Below are 25,366 nucleotides of genomic sequence, written 5' to 3' on the forward strand. Positions count from 1 at the left end.
AATTACAAAGACTTCACACAGTGCCTTCACTCTGTCATAGTGTAGTGTGTAGGTCCTTGGAAAGGAGTAATGTAATGAGTGTAGTATAATACTATTGCTACTTAGATGGATATATAAGGTACAATAAAAACTAATAAGTAGGAATCCCAGCAACGGCTGGTGAGAAAAAGGAAAATTGAATGACTTAAGGATTTCTCAGGAGAAATGACGTTCGGCTTTATTCGTGGACCACGATCTTAGCCTATAAGCATTGAACAAAACATCGATGAGTATTCAATACTTTAAAACTCGCACATCATTCAAAAGGCTGCATCTATAACTAAACGAGCAGTTGAAAAAAGACTTGCGTGGATGGCGCCGCCCCCCCCCCCCCCCCCCTTTTTTTTTCTTTGAGGCCGTGCTACCTGTACTGGGCACATTTACGGAAAACATTCCAAAATATATCTCTCTTCTCATAGAGAGCTGACGAGGACGGTAGATTGGTCATTGTTGGGGGCAGGCTTCAAGAAGTGTGTGACGAGTTATGCTTCGTAAGTCCTATACAATCAACCTACATTTAAAACACCACTGTTAATATATAGGTGTTGTGACGCAGGACATGCTCTCGAATGGTAGACTAGCAGCTGGCTGTTTCAACATGCGCCCGCTTTTCTTGTGCTCTGACATATTGAAGCGGGTTTCTATACGACCCCCCCCCCCTTTGTACGATTCGAAAAAAAAAATATTAGTTAATAAGCGCCTTCAGGGGCAACCAGTTTGTTGACTAGACGTATAGATGGTGTTTCTATTAGCATTGATGCTATATACCAAACTCACTCACACCCTTTTTCCAAAGCGCTCGTCAATTGTTAATAAACGTGTGATTTTAATGGGGTTGCTAGAACGTGGCAAATATTTCCCCAAAATTTACTTTAAGGTGTTTTAATGCCTTGCGTTAATGCCCAGTATCCCTCACCGAAGGACGATGTCCACGGCAATGTTGCGCGGTGTTTTAGAAAGACAGTGCTCTTATTCTCTGCTTAGGGTGAGTTGCTTGTTATTCTTAGCGACATTCAAGTGCATTTGGGGCTTTTTTTCTTTTTTATAGAAAAAATCAGTAGTGAGAAATGCTGAAATCTGAAAGTAATTAGTCAAGATCTGCTTCGCGCAAGACCTTGTTGAGAGGCAACACTGAGATGAATTTGGTCAACTTTAAGGGTATTGTTTGGAACGTCTAAAAATATTTTGAAAGATGACGGGCTTTAAGGTTATTATAGCCCTGGATCTATATTCGGGTCTTCAGCGGACGCCAGATGAGACAGAATGTTTCAATTAGCTCAGAAAAAAAGCCAAACCTGCTGGTTAACTTATCATAATATGGGCGTTGTGTATTTGCACAATTGCAGCTTGTCCTCAAAGTCGCATTTAAAAGAAAAGAAATTCTTAAAAATATTGAAGCGCACGTTAGAATGCGCACGGATGTCGCGCCGTAGACACTCCACTTAGATATTCCGTAACTCTGCTGGCATCGCCGTAGAGCAAACGGGCGCGCTGAAGTTCGTTGTCAATTTCGCTTCTATCGCGACCACGCTAATATTTGCCGCATCGGCAATCGATATTCGCAGTCTTTTTGCACTCGCAATCCACCTTCATGCACTGAGGCGGGGTGTTCTACGCCGGATCCATGGCTTGGCCTGTGTTACGGTGTGAAGCCCTTTATAAGGCTGACTTTTGTGACCCCTGTATCGTTTGTTACTATTTTTTATAAGGTAATGTTTTCCTGTTCACACTATATGGGGGACACACTAAAATTCCGCAAACACAACAGAAAATCAAAATTCTCAAATACAAAAATGGAAAGTGGACGCATTTATTCAATTAGTTATTTCAAACGCTCTGCCTCTTACTTGGTGTCAGTCGTAGGCTCTAATACAGCCATAGGTCTAAAATATTCTAAAGCCAGTTACCCCTTTTTCAAATTTCCGACATTCCAATGACGCCGGGTAAATATATGTATTACCATTTCTAAGACGCCGTTGTCTGTTGGCGGATTGTTTTGGCTCATCCAAGTACGTACCAGGTATTGTATCTTTTAATTTTTTTTAACCCATATTTTTTATTCATGGCCTTTTAAGCATTCTGCCCCACAAGACCCGAGCTCTAGGCAGGCCGGAAACTCCTATCCATTGGAAACCGGTTTGTACCCGGCAGCACCGGGGATTTAACCTGGTACCTCCCGAATGCGTCAGGTCTCGTAAATATTTGTGTGTAATATTTTCTCAATTCAGATGGCTACCTAGTATCAAGAATTTGAAGAGTAAGAGGCCCTATCGCTAAAAATGCGCGAAGCAGATACATGAGTGTTAAGGTACCTCAGGGTATCTTGTGTAACAGGGACGAGACAGGCGAACTGGACCGTAATGCGCTGGCACTTCTCATTGGTATCGTATATCGCTCTTCATAGGGACATCCAGAATTCATAAGGTAGTCCATCCCTACCTCATTTTACTGTCTTGTTGCGGAGCTGATACTACAAAGTCAGCCCTAAAGGAACAAGAAAGGTCATTCGGGAGGTAGTGCAGGTTTGGCTTAGTTGATGGAGCTCAACGTCCCAGAGCGACTCAGGCTATGAGAGACGCCAACGATACGGTAGGCGGTAGGGGATGATTTTAGCGGATACCAGCTTTCTGGCCAGAAGATGCGGCCCGAAAATCATGACCGGGTTTCAAATAATGAATATTAAGAAAGTCTGATTACATAAAGCTTTGCGACATCCAGCGCTAACAATAAACTATTGCATGACTACATAATGCAATCCACGTGCCAAATGCTAGAAGAAGCGCTGCATCTTACTGGCGACTAGTGATGTGATGAAACGTTCACCTTCTTCCGCATTAGTACTTGAATAGGCCTCCATCCAGTGTGCTCATGGGATGCTTGAACACATAGTTGTGCAACGCCTCCTTGGTACGCATACTCCGATAATCCTTGCGGCGTAGCTTCTTTTAATTGGCCAGTAGATTTTGCGCAGCGCAGATACAGGACACAAATGAACATTTAAAGGATAACTTTTTATTTCAACAATGTGCAGTATATTTCACGTAACCAATGCTGTTGCAAACATCCCTCTCCCAGCACTTCGTTGAGGAGAGTCGCTGTTTTTATTACCTTTTCCACTTCCTGAATAACTTAGCGAGAAGTCTTTTGTAAATTAAACGCCCCTTTTTGGACAACACCGACGCTTTGCGCGTGACATATTGTCGCATCCAAAATAATGTTATGAGTGAGTTCGTGAGTTTCATCACAGCGCATTCCATTAGGCCGACATGTCACAACTTGTGTTTCCGACGAGCTGTGGTCCAGCAGGCAAGGAATGCTAATATGCCTGCGATAAGGACGCACAGTACGGAGAACACTGCGTAGAGTATATCATAGGAACCTCTTGTGTCACGAGTGTAGCCTGGAAAGAAAGAAAACAGCAACAAAAGTATCACTGTTATTGACCACGCAGTGTTCTTATTTTCAACTGAGAACGAGAAAAACCATGGTACATACCAATAATAGATGGTCCGCAGAGCCATACTGGAACGCTTACCAGGCCGGCCACGCCACAGCAAAAGCTAACCCTAGCGACCGCCATGTAGTCAGCCATCAGGACAGTCTTGATGCACATGATGTACCCTTGAGCCACTCCTAATGTAATCGTTAAGGCGATCAGGCTGTCGAAGGTCGTCACCAGGGGCAGAAGAAGGAAACACCCGGCGGCGATCGAGAATGTGAAAACAGCTATTGGACAGCGGCTGTGGCGGATCTTGTCAGATGCATAAGGCACGACTGCTCGACCAATAAGATGGCCGATGGAATTATAGACCACGATATGGTTGCCGTCTTCAAGCGTCCATCCTTTGTCAACAGTGTAGGCAACAATAGTTATCGAAAACGACACAAAGACGTACTCGGAGACGACGCTATATAGCACCAGCACGTAGAACGCCAAGGAACGAAAACTCTTCCTAGCAGTCTGCGCCATACTAACTGGTTCCTCTCCGGAGTGCTCATAATATCGTGTATGCACTTTCTGTGGCGAGCAAAATAACTTCTCCTCTTTGTTATTAACACCAGCAACGACTTTGTTCGACCCTCTGCAAAGTTGAGCCGCACGGGTTGCAATTGTGGAGAAGGGAATCCTGCAAGGCTGAGGACGCCTTATGAGCATAATTAGGGGAACAACGTGGGCCACCAGGCCACCAGTAATGAGGAGCGAGCCTTCCATTCCGTACTCCTGTGTTAGGCTCCAGAGTAGTCGAGTGGCCGCCATTCCTGATGCAGCTCTGAACACCCACATAACTGCGGTCGCCGTGCCTCGATACTCATCGAAGAACAGCAGCAGGTAGAGGCAGAGTCCAAGCAAAGCTATCCCCAAGCCAGTGCCTGAAATATATTGAATTCATAGAAGCAGTATAGCCGCAATTATTATCCCATTCCGCACTGCATTTCTCTCTCATATCAGAGTTGAAGGGTTCAAGTGAACTACGAATAAAAATAGCGACTTCGCAATTGTAAAGAAGGTGATCAAATGGGCAGCGGTGAGGAGAAAACGTTGGTATACCACACAGCTATACCACGTCTTGTTTCTGGGTAGTGTACGGGAACCTAGTCGTGCAGTATATGCTACTAAACATCGCGTAACATGTCACTGCGTTTGGCAAGTATACCTAGACATGTGCAGTTCACAGAGAGGAGCAGCGCAAGAAAACACGGACACAACACACACAAAAAACAGGAGCACCGATGTGTGTCGTGTCCGTGTTTCCTTGCGCTGCTCCTCTCCATGATGCCTCACCGGCTGGCACACACGAAGGTATTAATTAAAGTGCGGTTCATTCTTATAAATAAGGCCATTCTTGGGAACGCGTTCAATTGTTTCTTTCAGTATATCTTGCACTCAGAGTCTTTAGTTGTCCGTACAATAGACGTATAGATTTATAATGACGGCTGCATAACAGTTCTTACCGTAAATGATGCCAAACGTGAACGTCATCCAGGATATGTTGGGAGCGAATGCGGACGCCACGAGGCCAAGTGAAGCCGTAAAGCCTCCAATGAGACTGATGTGATTGACGGATATCTTGCTCTGCATCTGGCTTACTATAAGGCCTGCGCAGTGACGAAAGTAAAATGCGGTTTAGGGAGAAAGTTCGGCACTCTTCTTCCATCAAAATGATTACCATTCAACTGCCCGACACAAATGTTACCTGAATTGGACCCCCAGCCTCGGTGGAGGAATGTGCACTCTGACTAGAAACAGGTACATATGTGAACTGTTACGCTCAAAAAAGGTAATAACTATGCATTTCTGTTCCTAAAATAATTAACACTGTTTGCTATGTGTTATCGACCGCCAAATGGTTTAATTCAGCCTCTCCTCCGTTGCAGACATGTTTTTAATCTTTATATGTACTATAACATCTTAATCCTCATATGCGACAGAGTCTTCAATATTGACGCGATGAAAAATGGTTCCTCAAGACTGAAGTTGGATACCATTTTAGTAAAACAGTTTCCAGGGCATATTGGTGCTTTGTTTTAAACATCTCAAACGCAACAAGTACAGCACGCATATAGAGAGACGACAGATAAGCGCATTTCCTGTCATCTCTATCTGCGTGCTGTCATTGTTGCGTTTGAAATAATAAATGGAGGTGTCTGTTTTGAATTTCGGTGGTTTTCAAAATGCAATTCACCTTTCAGCAAGGGTAACCACTCACTCAAGCTGTCTTATTGATTTATTTGTTACGAGTACGTCCGCCGACGATATTAAAACCGGAGTATTCTCTTCAGATATCAGCGACCACTTCCTTGCATTCAGCTCAAAAACATATGTGCGTAGCAACGCACCCTACACACAATATTTGTAAGCATACCGAAACCTTTTTATGTTTCTCAATAAAATCGTCGAAACCTCCTAGAGTGCGGTAGTTGAAAGTAAAGATGGGCTCATGGCAAACCCAAGTTTCTAGGCATTCCGAAACAAATATATGAAGCGATATTTCCGAAGGTGCGCTTTAAGAGGTAAAAACTAAGGTTTCGAAAGAGATGCGTCACACCTAAACTTAGCTCAGGAATACGACAGAAAATCTTCCTATTGAAGCAACTAAGGGCATTTAAAAGACTGCAAAACATTCATTAAGTTTTAAATAAAGGTCTATCAAGGGTAGGTCACGAATTTCAGACAAACGTTTCAAATTCAGTTTCTACCTGCTCCGATGTCGTGTAAGGAAGACTTAACTCGGATAAAATCCAACGTTCCACGCAGCAGTACTCATAACCTGCAACTGAATAATATATAGTTGACTGCAATGTCATTGGCTGAATAATTTAATAAACATTTTCTAGATTTCACACAGTAAACTAGCGCGAGCAATCATCTAACGAACTTGCTATAGAATGCACTCTTTTTCATGGATCCTTTAGTGGGAACGCAGTAAACACAGTAATACTTGTATAAGGAATAAAGACTAGAGACACTAAAGACTAAAGCACTAGTGACAACGATGGCTTTGATGTGAAATCTTCAGTATGTTGCTGACATTCTTGCCGCGATAATAATATATACTTATCATTCGTGCTTATTAGGTCCAGGTGATTTCCCTTGCAAAATGCAAATCGTGCTTGTCACTATGGTATCTGAGAAGATGAAAACGACCTAGGGAGCTACAACATCAATACTACTCATCTTCTCTAATGCCTTTGACGCTGTCCTGTTGAGTTAGTTTAATAAACTTGAAAACCATAGCTTCTTGGTTGCCGATCTGTACCGTTTCCGGAAAGATATTAGCTAAGATGTTGATTTCTTTAAAAAATAGAACAAGCCCCGCCGGGGTGGCGCAGTGGTTACGGCACTCGACTACTGTCCCCAAGGACGCGGGATCGAATCCCGGCCTCGGCGGTCGCTTTTCGATGAAGGCGAAAAGCAAGGCGCCTGTGTGCTGTGCGATGTCAGTGCACGTTAAAAAGCCCCAAGTGGTTGAAATTTACGGCGTCCTCCATTACGGCATCTCCCATAGCTTGAGTCGCTTTGGGACGTTAAACTCCACAAAACAATACACAAATAGAAAACATCGTGATTTCATTAACACAAGGCAAACTGCTACTCGGAATATTTAATATTTCTTGATCTCACGAAAGCTATCGGTTATTTTAATCATCAGTTATTACTTCAGAAAATGAAACAGTATGATTTTCGATGCACGGCGGTAAGTTTAATAAAATCTTATCTGCAACACCGCAGTCAAGTAGTCGCAATAAGATGTCATCTAAATGGACGCCCATTGACTGAAATTAAAATCCTAGGTCCCTGGCCACGGCGATCGTCTGTGGTGGAGGCCTCCTAGGCACTGCTCCGCTTTATGAAAAGCACAGGCCTAATAGAAAGACTATGGTTTTGCTGTTAGGTTACGTGATATGACTGACATGTCTGTGATGTGACTGTACCAACTTTTCTCATCCCTCTCTCACAACTTTTATATCGACTCACCCCTTTCCACCAGTGCAGGGTAGCAAACCGGTTTCTTTTACGGGTTAACCTCCCTGCCTTTCCTCCTCATCTTCCTCCTCCTATACCTATCGCATTGACTACAGATTTCTAGTGGCGTTGCAGAAGGTATCATTCTGGGCCCGTTTATTTCAGCATATGCAACCTTCCAATTTCTTGCCCTGGACGCGTGTGCTTCGACCGCCAATTCGATAAGGGCTAACGTTGATAAGGGCCGTGCAATGCAGCCCAGCGGCCAACTGTCCGAGGATATGCGCGTGCGCGTTTTGAACATCCCGATGCAGCTGACACTTGCCAGGCTGTTTTGTGAACCGGACGCCACACCCTCTTCTTTCTACATCCTGCATCCTTTATTTTTTGAATTTTTTTCATCAAATACTATTAAAAACTAGTTTGATGGAATGTGATACACATCTACGGATTATACTACTTACGTGAGTATCAGAATTTTGTAATGAAAGCTTCAGTAGGCTAGTAGAAGCGAGTTTTGCCGTGCCTGTAACCATGCGCTGTAACACAGGTGTTCCACCGCTGTCTGCGTGTGTGAACAACTTTTATTTATACCAAAATAGAGGCTCCCGCCCCCCCCCCCCCCCCCAGCAGGCCTAAGGGAGGGGGGTCGGGACTTCCGCGATTAGGCAAGAGATCCTGGCTCCTAGCGGCCTTTTCCGACAGGCTGATGGCTTGCTTCTGCACAGTCGGGTCCTCGCTCCACAGAAGAGTTTCTCAGGCTACCATACTATCTATTTTTGTCTTATCCCCTTAGGAGCTAGCGCATTCCCAAATTACGTGGTTGAGGGTTCCTCTCTCCCCACATTATCTACAATTATTGTCCTGTCTTTCATCTGTCTGGATGTGATAGGCCCAGACTGAGTGTTTGTAATTCCCTGCCTGTAGACGCCGCCATCTACGCCGACCCATGACGTCATGTGCCTCTTTACGCAGTTTCACTGCAGATGCGCAAATCTTTCGTCGATTCCCTCCTCCTAGCCGAGTCTTCTACGTCGCGTCCGACTCCGTATGATCCCGTGAGTAACTTCGCAGCTGAACATATTGATACATGGCAAGGGTAGTGCACGAAGGTTAGTCCAGGATGACGAAGCACACAAAGCACAGAATCACAGCAGCGTTAACCTTCTTCTAGCACTAAACGTTGCTACCACTTTGTCGTCTTCTGTGTCACTGTTTCTGATCGTTATCTTCTTTAACGTCCAGCGATGCAGGGTATATATGTCACAATATTAGCCTGAGCTTGTGAGCCTGCTAGTCACGTGCGCCATAGTTGAAGAAGCGGATGGAAGCCCGGATGCAGTGTGCGGTATTTTTGGAGACTGCGAGAAGCTGCGTCGGACGACCTGGAAATAATTGCTTGGAGTGAGGACGCCCGAAACTGTACAAATGAAACAGGAAAGCCTAAGCATGCGTCCCAGACGCCGGAATAGCCGGAAGAACGTCTGTCCAAACAACGCCGTCAAGACGCGGAGCAACAGGGAGGCCGAACCGAGCCAAGCGGCGTACCTCCAGACCTAGCTGAGCTAAGCCTGTCCTGAAATTTTTATTTCCTGTGGTGCACGCAGCATTTACATGTGATTGCATGTCCTACTGAGTAGAAACTTCCATCTTAAAAATATTGGTGCTGACGACTTGCCAATGTATTACCAAAAATACATTCATTGCTTTTCGCGAGAGCAAAAACGTATGAAAGCATTATTTCGCTTATCAATTCGCACATGCCTCGCCTACAGGAAAGAAGGCTGCACCGCGTTTCCTATCCTTATCTCTCTTCAGCGGCATACAGAAAGTATAAGAGAAAATGGCAATCAAAGAATAACTACGGGGACGGGTCCTGTTTCCATGACAGCATGCCTGAGAAAAGGCGCACCGAACTATTTGTTGATTGATTGAATGTCCTTTATTGAATGGGAAGGCTCATGGCCATGGATGGGGATAAAGGGGAGTAGACAGAATCTTCATTGTTTAGGTCGTCACTCAAATCACATTGCTCTAATCAGGCCACTGAGCGAGCCATACTTGGCAAATATTATATGTGTGTTAGCATCAGTTTCTAGAAGGGAACGGTAGTTCAGGGGGTAGGGTTTGATCTCGGAGCGTCCAGTAGAAAAACCAGGGCAATCCCATCGTAGATGAGATATGCCGCCGCGAGTTAGAGTCGTACAGTGGGGGCACGTAATCATTTTTTCTGTATACTGACGCCAGCAGGCCGTACGAAACGATTGTCCTTCAACTCAGCTCTCGCTTCAGTCCCTTTGCTCTCCCACTCGTGAGATTTTTGCAGTAAAAATCTTCCCCCCTGGCCAGAAACCTTTCATCATGGCATCGGCCTATTTCCGGCCAGGTAACGTCATGGCAGAACCCTGTACCTGGCTCCCTGACCTTGAAAACGCAGCATACCCTTATCCTATTCTTATCGGCGGAGATTTCAACGCACATCACGCAGCTTGGAGCTCATCTCAGCCTAATCAACGTTGCAAACACCTATATGACGCCCTTGATCAAACTCTTTTTACCCTGTGCAACGAACCTAACACGCCGACCCGTATCAGTCTCCACCCCTCTCAGGCGGACACTACACTGGACCTTACATTCTCATCATCGCGTCTTCTTCGGCGCCGGGAAGTCCTTTCTAATTCTTGGGGTAGTGATCACTTGCCCATCTTGCTCATTCTCAATCGTAAATGTCTTCGCTTTCGGACAACACGTTCGTTTTTCAACTGGGACTATTCGTTGTGTGCGTATTCTTGGTGATTTCGCTCCTCTTTAGCGCCATACAGCACCTATCTACTCACAGCGCCTGGGTAAGGCATTACGGTGAGGGGTGGGATAACACAGTGTAGAATTAAGGAATTGCAGGTGCACTTCACATGAAGCATGCATAAAAAATAAGCATCAACAGGCATAACAAAAACGCAAGAACGCAAGCGCTCGTCAATAAGAAAAAGGAAAGGGGAAAAACACAGAAATTTAGAAACATAATACTCTTAATGCACGAACATGATATCTGACTTTCGTACAATGCAGCTCGCGCTCATAAACCCGGTCGAAAATTTGCGACTTCGACTCGTCTTTCAATGCTACCCCTCAGTACTCAGCCAGGTCGTAGGGACCCAACTGAAAAGACTAAATCCAGGACACTTCAGGGCACCGTTGCTAGCACAGAGCGCATAAATTTTGCTTCATAATTGTGCGCAAGGCTTATGACCCTTGCTTTGAGCAGAGATATAGAGCCAGAAAAAGAAAATAGATAAGCGACAGCACTCGATTTGAGCGGGCCATGGGAAAAGTCAGCCAGAGTTTTGTTGTTATAAGCGAAGATTCTGAAAGAGCATCAGTTGCTAATGTAAACCCTTCGGCATGTGAAATGTTATTTGAAAACCGTTGATTATGTGCGGAAATTGAAAGCACCCCATAGCTCTAGCTTATTTTCGGTGTCACTTATTTTCATCTTGCGATATCGATTGAGGCAAGCTACATGCGTCGCAAGCGAAATATAAGGAATTCAAAGGTATCTGACGACGGCAAAAGCTTAAAACTTGAAGCTACCGAAATTTAGTGCTCGCTGTCCAGCGGAAAAAAATGTATTATAGATTACGCGAGCTTTACGTTAGTCTAGTAAATAGAGTGGTTAATTAGACTCACGGGGCAACTAGAGAGTCTCTGATGTTGAAAAATAATTGGGAATACATAACCGCCGCATCTAAGGGAATGAGCGAATAGCCGACATATAAAGTATCTCAAATCGAGCCGTAATAAGGTGCCTGTGTGGCCTAGGGATAACGTGAATGTAATAGTCCTGGCCGGCTAATTTTGTTATCACCCTCCCATGTGAAAGGAGAAAACAGAGTTGCAGCTCCTGGCAAACGTAACATCAAGCAACCTTACCTACAGTCAGTGTGCAGCCAAGTCAGATGCCAGCCACCCTATTTCAGCTCAATACTTTCGATTCTTTTTGCTCAGAGCACCAACACCGACGCCAATGTTCGGTGATCGCGGCCTTTAACGCTATCGCATTAATATGCGCAACCTTAACGTAGACCTGTGCGTGCGGAAGCCTGTTAGGTACCAGACTGAAAGGTTAATAGCAAGTTAGGCACCTTACCAGAGATGGAACTCGCGATGACCATAGTTGTGGACACCCAGGAGGCCTGTTCATGGTTGACGAGGTACCTCTCCTTGAAGAGCATGGTCATGTAGCCGAGACAAGAGCTCACCATGACCAACAGAAATGCTGATAATCCCACGGCGAAAGGGACCCCCCAGCAGCGGTCCAGCAGGGCAGCTCTCCGTGCAGTGTGCATCGCTTTAAGCGACGAGGACCCAAGAAACCTGGTGCCTTTCCCTAAAACACGTCGAAACCAAACGTTATGAACGTGGTAAGAAAAGTGATGATTTATGTAGTCCACATAAGAATATCTGCAGCAGGGACATCCGCATTACAACAAAGCACTTAAGAGTGGCTTGCCAGCAGTAACACTAGCGTTTGCACACTTTTCAGTTCCAAAGGTCCCCTGCTGGTAAATATGCTGATATGTTTTTATATTCTATTTAATTCTACTGTTCTTATCATGCATTTGTGGTTGTTTTAGCAGAATTTTCTATTTTCTAATCATACTATTATTTTCCTGCTGCTTTTCTATAGGAATTTTTGTGCACTGAACTACAGGTATTGTTCGCAACAATTTTTTTCATTACGAGCAGAAATGAAGTCAGCTAGTATTATAAATCCTAAAACGTGTAGCTATATACGTAAAACGGCTTCTGTATTCCGAGACAAATTAGTTTGGAAAGTGCCACTGCCCATGAAATGAGGCCGTGCAGCCAACGGTTGGCACTGATTTTCATGACGTTTCAGACAAACCATACGTAGTCTATATCAATGTATAGCTGCGTGAATAAATCGCACACTGACGGCGACGCCAATATTGACCCGTTCTCGCAGTCACTTGGACACTTTGTTTCAAAAGCAGGTTGCTTCGTTAATGAGTTCTAACCGCCTATCGAATACCTACGCCATAACGTCATAAATTTTCTTCTCTGGCATCACGTTGAGTATGTAGGAACAAACTGTTTTGGAAGAGTGTACAGAATACGTATATACTTGTGTACTGTACGCCCAGTATACTTTAAACTGCACAAATCGTTATTTTAAGCCTTGTCTGAGATATCTATGCGGTCTGTGCAGATGGATTGTACACCGAGGCGGACAATATTTTCAATGTGCTGTCAAGGAAAAATTATATAATAGAAAATTCTGTCGTATCCTTAGATGCTTTGTCCAGCAAAAAAGCACTCAACAAGGGTTTAGGAGGAGCCTCATTTCGCAAGCCGAGCCAAAGTGTCGAAAAAGGAACATGTCTTCATCTGGATCCACACAAAGATAAGTCCACTTGTCTAAACATTGGCTCGGCTTGCGAACTGAGGCTACCCATCAACCCTTATTGAGTGGTCTCTTTTGTATTGTGTAGCCATATTATTTCCCTCATTGTAACCTGCATCCTCTGTTTTTAAAGCATTTAGATGTATAAACGTCAAAAATATGTATTTTTTTTCTCATCAAGCTGGCTTCCCGCAATGCACGTTTTCAAAAGGCGTCGCTGGGCCTAGTATTGTCTTGGATATCAAGTTAAATGCCTCCACAACATAAAATAGAGAAAGGTTCAATATTTTCCCGCATGAGAAATGTGAGCTACTCATATTAAATATGTGGAATGGAGCAGCCAACATCAGGAGCTAAAGAGTGCGTATATTTGACGCTAAATATTACTGATATGCATTGCGCTCGTATATCTCAAATTCTCGAGCAATGCTGACGGAGTTAATGACACCTAGGTGTACGCGTGGACAGCTCGTCTCGCAGCAGATAGACGGAAAAATCCCGATTGGTCGACAAAGTCATGAGCCGTGTTTACTCAAGGAGACAGTAGCGCGTTGCATTTCGTAGTGCATCACGGTAATACGATGCGCAATACTTTGCATGTACAGCTTTGTCTCTGGTACGATGGTGGTTGTACATGATGTGTGTTGAAAGGGAAAATGGCACTTCCACAGGAAAGAATATTTTTTTAAGTGCTCTCTGGCAAGGAGGAGGGGAGCGGTGCTCGGCAAGTGTAGCCCAGCCATGGAAAGGCTCGGCTAAGGAGATGTGACAGAGTTAGGACCCTGTTTACGCACTGCTCTCAATCCAGCCCTGCCTGAGGCGTAAAGCTATGCGTCGTCCTAGTGGACTACCCCCGTTTATAGGAATACAATGCGCTAGAAACAGGATGTGACCGTCATTTGTCGCATTCTTTGAAGTACAGCTATGACGTTGCAATAACATCACGTCTCTCGGATGTTTCAAACACTCTAAATTAAAGTAAAGTTAACTAATTGGTTCGGTATCTAAAAACCGCCATAATTGGCAAGAAGGGTCCTCGAAAGTAGATATTTGAGAAAAAGTAATTGAACAAGATATAGTGCCGTTAGCGTTTGAAGCCAGGCGCTCTGCATGACAAGAGGGCAAGTGACGCATAGGCTACCGTTGGTCGTTGGTACCGAGAATGTTAGAGAGGCACATACTGAACGCGTTCAAGTTTGTACGACTCACTGAGTGTGTTCGGGAAGTATATTGACGCTTAAGTAATATCATATTTGGTTTTTATGTTTTTTAATTCGAAGAAAATGTAAAAAAAGTCACTGAATGGAACTGGAGCGTTGGAAAGGCTATGACTTCTGCTCAAAAAAAAATATGTAGACAGCTGTCCTAAGACACGATGGCTTATGAGTATGAAACTATTAACTCGAACGCTCCAATAGCCAATCCTCATCGATCCTTAATATAGAAAAGGTAAGTACACACTTTGCAACATATCCCTGTAATCACAATTCTACCGTGAATATAGTAACACCGCGAACTGCTGTCCGTATTAGCGTTTTGTCTTTACCTAATATCGTTCCGCGCCGCCAAATTCTTCAATAATGGGTGACACGGAAAAGCCGATGCACTGTTTCGCGCAAAGTTGCACTCGGTGTTTAAGGAGCAGATAATGCATCCTGCAAACTATAAGCCAAGACGATGCTTTACTTACACAAGACTTGATTGCTAGCGCGTGTAGTGACTGCAGGCAGTTTGTTACCTTTTTTTCCGTGATTCGGTTAATTTGATATTGACTGTGAAAACAATGGGGCACGTGAGCCTTCCGCTACTCGGTTATTTGATCCATTACTTTGGAATCCAGCCACCACTAACAATCTATGCTTGCTAACCATTGTACCGTCCGGCCCTGTTCCCTCTACTATGTCCTTGTGTTGTCATTGTGTTATTATGAACCGACTGGTACCAATTAAAATACTTAGGCCTATGTATTCAAACCGCTAGTGTCGTCTGCAATGTCGTCCTCATCCCGCCTTGAATTTGTCATCAGAAGGAAAAGTCCTCTCCAACATCTTTCTAACTAATCTTTTCCTCAATCATATGTGGTCGTCATACAAAGTACAGGCCTCAGAAATAGAATGAGAGGTGATCCGCCAAATGAAGTTTTTAGTGTTGCTTGTTTTGCTGGTGATTTCAATCACACATCCACTCATATTGTTGCATAATCTTCAAATGTTCCTATACAAATGTGTGGTATTAGCTTCACCTGTGTAAAAGCGATCAGGCATGTAGAATATCCACACACATCCGCAACAACCCTAAACAGTTCTGGAGGATTATTAACCCAAAACGTTCAAATACACGCGTCTTCTTAACTAACGAGTCAGGCATTCCTTTATCTGATGGCGACATTGCTGAGGCCCTCAATCGTACTTTCAGTGCGTTTTCACTCGAGAGACCAACGCAAACCTCCCTCCCTTTCCCATTTTAACTCATCTGAACATGACGGACATCACATTTGCACCTCATGGCATAGCAAAAATTATCGACTCTTTGAAGCTCACATCATCGTCAGGAGTTGACGGCATCAACACAAAGGTTTTGAAGAACACCAAGCATATAACTAGCATAATCCTAACACACATTTTTCAGCAGTCTTTATCATTTGGCACAGTCCCTCAAGACTGGAAAGTGGGCAAGATCGTTCCAGTTCCTAAGAAGGGCTCAGGTAACACTTTTCGCCCCATTTCTCTCACAAGCGTATGTTCTAAAATCATGGAACACGTTATTTACTCACATGTCATCAACTTCCTAACATCCATCAAACTTTTCCATCACAATCAGCACGGTTTTCAGAAAGGCCTTTCTTGTGACACGCAACTTGCATTGTTTTTAAACGACATTAGTTCCAACTTAGACCCTAATATTCCTACTGATGCACTCTTCTTAGATTTCGAAAAAGCATTTGATAATGTTCCCCACAAGCGACTATTACTAAAGCAGTCAAGAATTAACTTAAATGCATCTGCATTTAATTGGATCGAAGATTTCCTTACTAACCGCTCCCAGTTTGTTCTCGCTAACGATTACGCTTCCAGCCTCACCCCTGTTCTCTCCGGTGTACCCCAAGGTACCGTACTTGGTCCTCTTCTTTTCCTTATTTATATTAATGACCTACCCAACTCCATCTCTTCTAATATCCGCCTTTTTGCCGATGACTGTGTCATTTACCGTCCCATACATAACCCTACTGATAATTTGGCTCTTCAGGCCGATCTGGCAAAAGTCGAGGAATGGTGTCGAAATTGGTTAACGACCCTAAATGTTAACAAAACGGCCCTAATTACCTTCCACAGACGCCAACACTATTCTTCGTACAACTACTTACTAAACGAAACTACTATCTCCTCGGTATCTTTTTTTTTTGAAATATTTAGGTGTCACAAATTCCAGTGACCTTACATGGCATTCTCACGTTACATCCGTTACTAACGATGCTAACCGTACACTTGGCTTTCTTCGGCGTAACCTAGCTCAGGCACCTTCTTCTGTTAAACACCTAGCTTATGTAACCCTTGTAAGGCCCAAATTTGAGTACGAATGCTCATTGTGGGACCCGCATCTTCAAAACTTGATATTTACAATTGAATTAACACAAAACCGTGCAGCTAGATTTATCTTCTCTGACTATTCTCGTAATACTAGCGCCACTAATCTAAAAGCTAATGCCGATCTCCCAAGCTTGCAAGCACGCCGTAAAATATCTAGACTCGGTTTATTTCATAAATTTTATCATGCCTTATCATCTAGCACAGCATTCATCATGCCGATTCATCGAACATCCAGTCGCATCAGCCACACCTTCGCCGTTTATCCGTCACATGCCCGAAAGACAACGCACCTCAACTCATTTTTTGTAAGGACAGCCATCGACTGGAACGATCTTCTCGCTGACATCGTCGCTCACTCTAACCCAAGCCATTTCAGAACCGCCATTAAAAACTTTTTTTGTTAATCTCGACAATACTGTCAAGCCTACCCCTCATGTAAAACCCCGTACTCCTGGGGTCTTTGAGGTGTTTGAAATAAATAAATAAATAAATCCCAGGCAGAGTATGGAAAGCCCCATACTATCCACTGCTGTAGAATAACGCTTAATTGGCAACAACGTAGGAATCATCAGTGTTAGAGCGCCTAACTATATAGTGGCCACTTGAATATTGACCTCTGAGTGGACGCTAAAAAGATTACAATTTCCTTGTCTATAAAATCGACGAACAAAACGCATGTTCAGGTTATCGTAGCAAAGCTTCTAATGTACTGTGTGCTTGTTCCGGACTCTGCGCATTAACACAGGGCCTGCAAAGGTTGGTTATGGTACTAATTCAAGGTAACGCGTGCAAACAAGGAATATATTAACGAGTGTACTAACGAGACATCGGCGCTCCTTACTACGCATTCTGTATTCAAGTGGTTCAATACATTTACCAATAAATTCCCAGAGCACTACAGAATCTGCAGTGGAGAAATGAGAAAGCCTGAGAGTTGCTAGGGCTTTCTCAAACGCAACCAGCGTTTCGTTGAACGCATCAGATCTTTCCGGTGTTTTATTATTGGTTTACATTGAAAAATTGATTTCCAGTAATATATAGTAAATGAGCCTCGGGCGAAAAGCTACAACGATAGCTTGAGAGATGCCCGAGGCCCGGTAATGGCAGAGCAACAGGACGTCTGACATTAAGTCGAAAATATACATATATAACATGAAAATTATAAAGCACAGAATGAGCACATATATGCAAACGAAACAGCACGTTAAAAACCAGCACAGTAATTTAGCGGTCCACATCAATGTAACAGTATGCACGAAACATCGCGAAACGTGACGAAAATGAAACGAAAATGAAGTGACTATTTTTGTAATATTGCTTAAGGCAAGGAACGAAAAGTACAAAGACCAGTGCGGAATTGATAAAATATAGCTTAAAGACCCTAACTGAGGCGGTAAAGATGTTTGCGTTGTGTATGCTATAATGATTTAATATGCATGGTAAAGTAAAACAAAGGCTCTGGTTACCGTATAACGTCCTCGTTCGAGGAACGTCCCATATTTGTTTACTTCTGGTGTGAAAGGGTTTTTCGTAAGGCTTAAGTCCAGATATATTCTGCAAGAAGTGAGTTAAGCATTGAGGTGACAATTTAAGGCACTGAAGTAGACGATACTCAAACATGGCATGCACACGATGAATCCTATATTTCGGAAATAATGTTTCTGTGTGGGCAGTGTAGCATGCACTAGCGGTCAGTCTAATTGCCTTCTTTTGGAGACCGAGTATGATGTTTAGATTTGTTTTGGATGTTGTACCCCAAACGAGGTGACAATAGTTTATGTGTGATTGAATTATAGCGTGATAAATAAGGAGCTGAAAGGAAAGGCGCAGTATCCGTAGTCCCGCTACTATCATTCTCACGGTAGACAATGAGAATCATGGCGTGCGTTTCTCCATCTTAGGCGTGACTCAGTTGGTTAAAGCGCACGGCTAAAGTCCCGAGGGATTGAGTTTTGATTCCAGGTAGAGACCGGATTTTTGTTTTTCTGATGTCATGAGGATGGTTCAAAGTATAATTCTGCAGTATCTCGCGGAGTATGTCAGCTGCGTGGTACGGCGTTCGAGGAAGCCCAAAATGAAAGGTGCCGCATGGACGCCTGAATCACAAGCACGGCGGGGCAGCTTCGTGAATAAATGAATCGCCTGGCGACGTCATGATCAGTCCATGACGTCACCAGGTGATGACGTCAGTTAGCTGTATCCCGCGGATTCTTCTTGCTAACGCACAGGCATACTGGCGACTCATGAGCCATTAAAGGCTCTCGCCTTTAATGCTTCAGTTCATGTGCGTTACAGCATGAAATAAAAGGATTGAAAACTGATAAGCTGGGAAAAAAAAACAATTTAACTTTAAAAGCAGGAACGAGAACGCCAATCTTCGTGATCGCATGTTTTCCGCGTCGAAAAACAAAACAAAACAAAAAAAGAGCAACTGACACACGCGGGGGTACGACGCAATATCTGTGAAGTCTTTCCTCCTTGCACGATGGCTCGTTCTGGACTGAGGCTACTGCAGTGCAGTCATGAATTGTCAACTGATATCGACAGGTGCATTTGTACCAGACCTTGCCTACTTTTCAAATTACGTTGTGCCAAACACGGTTGGTATTAATTTTCCTTAGTACGAGCTGAATACGGTAGGGGAAATATATCCATTTAAATAAATTTAGGGTGACGATATCGATGTTTCCACATTTTCAGCACTTGCAACTTACAACGACACCAAAAGAAGCAGTTTTGCGAAGAAATGAGCAGTCGCTCACGTCATTTTTTGGATTGGTAGTAAGGTCACCAAACCGGCGCCGAGAACTACAACTTCAGAGCGCCCGTTCCATTGCTAACAGAGCTGCTAATGCCAATGTGCTATCAGTCTCTAACGTAAATACGTCTGCCTATTAAATATTTGTGAAATAAAAGTGTCACTTAAAAATTATTTTCACCTTAACAGCCAAAGACTCGGTCCATTTGCTTCTCCTTTTTGCACTTTGCGCAGGTTCAATAAATTTTTGGCCCGTTTAACATATTAGGTAGAGTGTTACCACTAGCGTTGTACCGATAGCCCTCCGACCGGCAGTGTGCACGCGTAGGTTAGCGCTGACATGTCAGGCGTGCGCGGAGCTGGAGGGCATCAGGCGCCATCTGGATCCTTCAAGGCAAATCGCTAATCGACGGAACCTTTCGGTGCGTGCCGTGCACAACAGCCGCGGGAGAGCTCACGGAACACCGGTAATTCTAACGGGAACACGCTAACGGAGTTTATTCATACTATTTTTATCCTATTTTTCTCTGCAATTGATTACGCCGTGCCTTCAGAGGGAAAGCATTGAAAATGAATATACGGAAGGCTCCTAAGGCCCTTTGGATACTGTCATTGAGAAAGCATTGCTCGCAACGAGTCAAGTTTCGTGCTACCACATGACATAAGGTAATCCGCCTATCGTTCTCAAACCATTGAAGCATTATTTGAGTACTATGGTCGGTTGTGTGTCTGGCTTGCAAACAAAAAGGTTCTGGTGTGCAATGCAGTCCTGAACAGAAATTTTCTGTTGGGCAAATTAGCTTGCAAAGATAATTCATCTCAAGACATGCGGAGGTAATCGAATTGGATGTCATGGTTCATTCACTTTATCTCTCCTCCTGCTTTCTAATTCAACGTGATCATTGCGGAGGATTGAAATTACTATGTGTTGACATGCATGTGGCTGTGGCATTGCCGCATCTCTGGGCGCCACTTTTGATAACTGCAGGCACATTTAGTTGCCAAAGAACCATATAATGCTTGTCTGTCTTGCATAGAAAAACACCGTACCAAGATATATGGTCTGGTTCAATTTGCGCTTTAGTTCAGCCCTGGTGCAGTCAAGAACAAGAAGATGGCATACGCTGCATTCAATCATTCCATGAAAAAATGAGAAAAGCTGCGGTGAATGTAGTAGCTTAGTCGAGGAATAGAGTGAGAAGTCGGAATTTTAATGCATATTAATTTCAATCCGTTGATTGGGTTCTTTCGCACAAAGAAACACAACTGTCCCTACAGGAACTTCATTGGTAGAATATGCGGAAGCATTAGCGCTACCACGACGTTTTTAAAATTTTTACTTTTTTAAATTTTTTAATGGGCTTAGTTTTAAGCAGTTATTTTACCTAGTATTTGTTTTTATCTGATATCTATATTTATTTGCTATTTTGTTTTTGTTGCATATTTTATGCTTTTTACTACTGTCAATATTTATCAAGGTAATAATTAGCGATATTTAAAATATAACGATATAAAAATATCGTTAATTTTTACATAATCCACTAATCCTTACGTAATTGTTTTAAAGGAAAGGAAAGACGCAGTACCTGTCACATTTCCTTTGTGGATGCCTCTACTACACAAGGTGTTGACACAGCACTAATCTTCGCATACTTAGTCGTGGCTCTACCTTTTACGTGCACCCACACAATTTTTTAACGGTATCATGCGAGCGTCGACCGTTCGCTTAATCAGTGCCCTATGACAGAACGAACCGGCAAACTCGGAGAGAGTTGCCGCGTGCGCACGAAGATTAGGCCACAGTGGCCGTTGTCTGCTAAGCTGTCCCTGGAACTGCGTACAGCCACCGACCATTTACTTTGCTAACCGCACTACCTGGCATTCCAGCCGCTAACACAGTGAAGAGGGTAAGAGATACTTTTGATAGTAGCAGTGTAAGCATTCCTCAAATCAATCTCACTATCTGCGTTTCGCGCTTATCAAAATGGTTGGCCACAGCAATGTGCGCGAAAAACTGCATACAAAACAAGAGCAAACCAAGGGTTGATCACAATGTTCGTTGGAGAAACATTGAGTACGCGTGTCGCATCTAAGAGGCACAAGACTTCTCCTGATTATCCGGGGCGTGTGCCAGCAGTATTACGATCAAAGGAAAGGGTCAGGTGCTGCGCGCAGCTCCTTCAACAGTCTAGCAGGCGACGGCCACCATGGCCTGGTTTTCGTGCGCATGCGGCATCTCTCGACAAGTTTGCCGGTTTGTTTCGTCATAGGGTGCTGATCAAGCGAACGGTGGACGCTCACGTGATAGCGCAAAACATTGGGTGGGTGTACATTTTGCATCCAGGTTTTAGCCTTACCAACATAGCATATAAGCTCAATCGGAATAAAATTATTTCGCTGCTTTAGTACAGTAGGAGGAGAGAATATAGAGAGACCTATATCACTACCGAAACGCCTAAGTCCAAGTCGAGTACACAGACAAAAAAATGTACCAAAGGTCGCATACACAGGACTCTGCCATGTTTTTTTTTTTGTTTTGTGTTTTTTTTATGGCAAAATAACCAGATTTTTATGGGCCGCACTACAGGCAGAGAGGACGAGATTCTGAAACCCTACCTGCGGAGTTTAGAGTAATGTATATATCCTTAATTGCTAGAAATGACTTTGAAGCTGTTTCTTCAGTATCCTAATCACTTTCAAGAAACCGTCAGCGCGAATAGCAGGGCAACATAGTTTATGATGGAAAGACTAAGAAATTCTGTTACTTTGCTGTGTTGCCGCAGAGGTAAGGTGCTCGACTACTGTTCCCAAGGATGCGGGATCAAATCCCGGCTTCGGCGGCCGCTTTTGAATGGGGGTGAAAAGCTACACGTCCACGTGCTGTGCGATGTCAGTGCATGTTAAAGAACCCCAGGTGGTCGAAATTTCTGGAGTCTTCCACTACGGCGTCTCTCATAGCCTGAGCCGCTGTATTAGGCGGCGGAACAGTCACATTATTCCCCAATGAAGAAGATAGGCTCAAAAACTGCGTACCTATCACCTTGACTCAATATTTTGCTTTAGCTAGAATTCTTAAAACCGATTTCTTAGTTTTCAGTTTTAAGTTTTTTCTATTGCTACTGGCAAATCTTTGTCTCAGTGTTCTTTTATTCAGGCTGAAATGCCTATTGTTAAAATTAAAGAGTCTGAACTAGGCGAACTACACAAGCTTCATGGTTAGGCTGCACTGTAAACTTACGAAGAGTTTCTTTCGCTTCATTGAAAAAAAAAGGAGCATGTGGATTTTTAGCAGCAGCAGCAGCGGCAGTAGCCGAGCAAGCTATATATTATCGCAAGATATTTTGATCTTTCTTTTTTCTTCTAACCTGCTTGTCGGGCGCGTCTTGAACTGGATGTTTAAAGCTTCTCTTGTTTATCCATGATTTTGATTTGTTGCTTTCGCGGCACGACGAACTATTGGCCAATGAACTCTTGTGTGTGCAGTTATTGCCTCCCTTCATTTCTCTTAACCCTGATTTCTAATTACAATGCATTTACTTAAATTGCTGCTTTTCAAACCTCATGCAAAGTTACACTTGCTTAACAAATGTTGCCCACTGTGTTGCAAAAGTTAACAATTTGCGTATGCATAAACGTGAACGGCGTACGGTAGGGTCACCTCTGGCATCAGACGGTACGTTTGACTGTGCGTTGTGCTCGAGATCTATCAATGTCAAACAGTACTGCTGCGTTTTTACATGAAAAAAGCCTATTCCCTTATTGACAGCTGTCATCTTTCCTCACGGTTCGCACACCCCGGCGCAGGCTTTGTGTATAGGGGTGTCCTCCCGCGCCATTCGTCGACGCATTTTCTGCTTGCCACAGAGCGAAACACGGTGATCAGTTTTCATAGTACAATGCACGCTTGCTCAAACTTTAGACTGGTGTCTTAAATGCTAGCGAAGTTCACACTTTTTGAAGGGAAGAAACGGTGTCTGCAAAGGAAGTGGTACCAGACAGGACAGGTAGGGTAAGTTACCAGACATGTCTAAAAAATCACAGTCTCAGTTCTCTCTTGCCAGATTTTACAAAAAAAGAATTTCAAAATTGCGCACCAACCTGCAGAAAAGATGGATTATTCCAGTTCTGGGCTGCCGTGTAAGAGGAATGCCGCTTCTTTCGCTGCCAGAAGAAGCTATAGCATAGAAGTGCGATCGAGCAATAAAACTTGGGCTGCTTTGATGGAACTTATCGCTGCTATAGTCGTAGGAAAGTGCAAAAACAGCCATGCGCGGTGTTTTGTACACGTGTAGATGATTACAGCGTCTCGAAATTTGTTTTCGACATTTATACTTCTCGGCGTTTCAGGGTCTTATAAGGAAAAATGGCACGCGCGACCAAAAAATCTTGAATGCCATGCTCGCTTAAACCAGCATTCGTTTCGATCACGTGCCATACCAACGTTCGTTCCAGCAACAAGCACACGCGCGCACCCACTTAGTTCTAAAGTAAAAAAACTAGCAAGGAATCTCAAACGAATAAAACGAAGTAGTCATTTTGAGGGAAGAGTGAAATTCTAACCCACAAATTCCCATAAAAGCTTTTCTGACGTATGTGGCAAAAATGCAGGCACATTATAGGGCGCACTATTCTTCCTACACGGCATCTAGCTTTTTCCGATGGCGTAAAGGAAAGTGGGCGTGCCCATCCTGCCAACACATGTCGCTTTTGAGCAGAGCATATGAATTTTTTCGAGGCTTAGTCCTGGTGATGCGCTATGATGTACCGTGCGACATCGTTTTAGCCTTTCAATCTTCGCTAAAACTTTGCCCTGTCCAGCTCTATAGTTATGATTTGCCTTCATTCGTTGTTGCGGACATGGTATCTGAACACAACTATGACACTTGGATCCCTTTCTTTCTCGGCCTATCGTGTGCGCCGTCAATTCGTTTTGTGTCAAGAGTTGTCCATCACCATGCCCAACATATTATCACCGATGACGATGGGTTACATGGTCGCAACAACTTCTGCGTCGGAAGACGTTACTTGGCTGCCTGTCAACACTCGGCACCTGCTGTTGAGCACTACGCCACCTTCTGCCCTTATCATCAGTGTTTTCCAAATGACCAGCCATGACCACTTAGAAGAACGCGTCATCAATATAAATCTGGGCGGAACCGAGGTTAAAAACAGAAAATTCTGGAAGGAAAATACATTATCTTGTTTTTTCCCGAGATGTCGGAAACAGAACAAAAAACAAAAACAAAACAGAGTATGATGGTCGTAAAAAACATGGTAATTTAAACTTTTGATCGATGTCTGCTTACAAATAGGAAAGAGCACTGAGAATGCTGCGGAAGAAAAAGTTTATTGGTCGGTATTCAACTTTGGTTGGACAATTTAGGCTATACTTCAGAACACTCTTGATAATTACGCCTAATCTATTCAATCAATTTAGATATGCCGAGATGCTGCAGTTTTGTATTTCCCTCTTCCGCTGAGTGTCGAATTGTGAACATATGTAATGCAGTCTGGTTCCGCTTATTTATATTTAGAATCACATGCAAAGAAAATCTAGTCAGGTCTTACCCTCCTCCACAAGATTTCGCATGGACGCCGATGCCAATCCGCGATGCCGGCAGTTGTGGCGCTCCGTTGTGCCTTTGATAGTACGGCACATTACTGTATTTTTCATCAATCCTTATCCCTAACTGTTCCCATTCAAAGTCTCTGAATACTTCCTCTAAGCAAGCTGTGAATAGTACTGGGGAGATCATGTTTACTTGGCCAGAAATTTCTTTGTGGAGATTTTCTTACTTTTTCTATACTGACCTATCGTTTCTGTGTAATTACTATTCGGCACTAAATTGACCTAGCGGTGGGGCCACCGTCGTTTTGATAGTGTGGATCGGCAGCCGGCGGCGCTCGCAGCAACGCACGGGGTGTATGTCTGCTTCCGAGTTTACGGCGGGTTTGTTGGCGATGAAAACGTGCCTCACTTGATTAAAATTCACTCTTACCCTTATCAGCTTCTTACGTCAATACGCAAGGTGGTAATGGTGTTTTACAATAGGGGAAAGGGGACATAACGGCTTTTTAGAGCTGAAATAATA

General features: G+C 43.7%; 1 protein-coding gene across 1 annotated transcript; it reads right to left on the reverse strand.

Annotated features, from left to right (window-relative positions):
- Nucleotides 1–3,070: 3,070 nt before the first annotated feature.
- LOC146194627 (monocarboxylate transporter 12-B-like) lies at nucleotides 3,071–23,608 on the reverse strand. Its single transcript, XM_084596091.1, has 5 exons — nucleotides 23,373–23,608; nucleotides 11,652–11,891; nucleotides 4,993–5,136; nucleotides 3,535–4,410; nucleotides 3,071–3,439 (listed from the first exon to the last, which is right to left on the reverse strand). Exons 2-5 carry the CDS (start codon nucleotides 11,848–11,850, stop codon nucleotides 3,309–3,311), a joined length of 1,350 nt encoding a protein of 449 aa, XP_084452217.1. The 5' UTR covers nucleotides 11,851–11,891; nucleotides 23,373–23,608; the 3' UTR covers nucleotides 3,071–3,308.
- Nucleotides 23,609–25,366: the final 1,758 nt, after the last annotated feature.

Source organism: Amblyomma maculatum, chromosome 3 (genome assembly GCF_055883805.1).
Source record: "Amblyomma maculatum isolate TAMU_Amacu chromosome 3, ASM5588380v1, whole genome shotgun sequence".
In the NCBI taxonomy this organism is placed as follows: Eukaryota; Metazoa; Arthropoda; class Arachnida; order Ixodida; family Ixodidae; genus Amblyomma; species Amblyomma maculatum.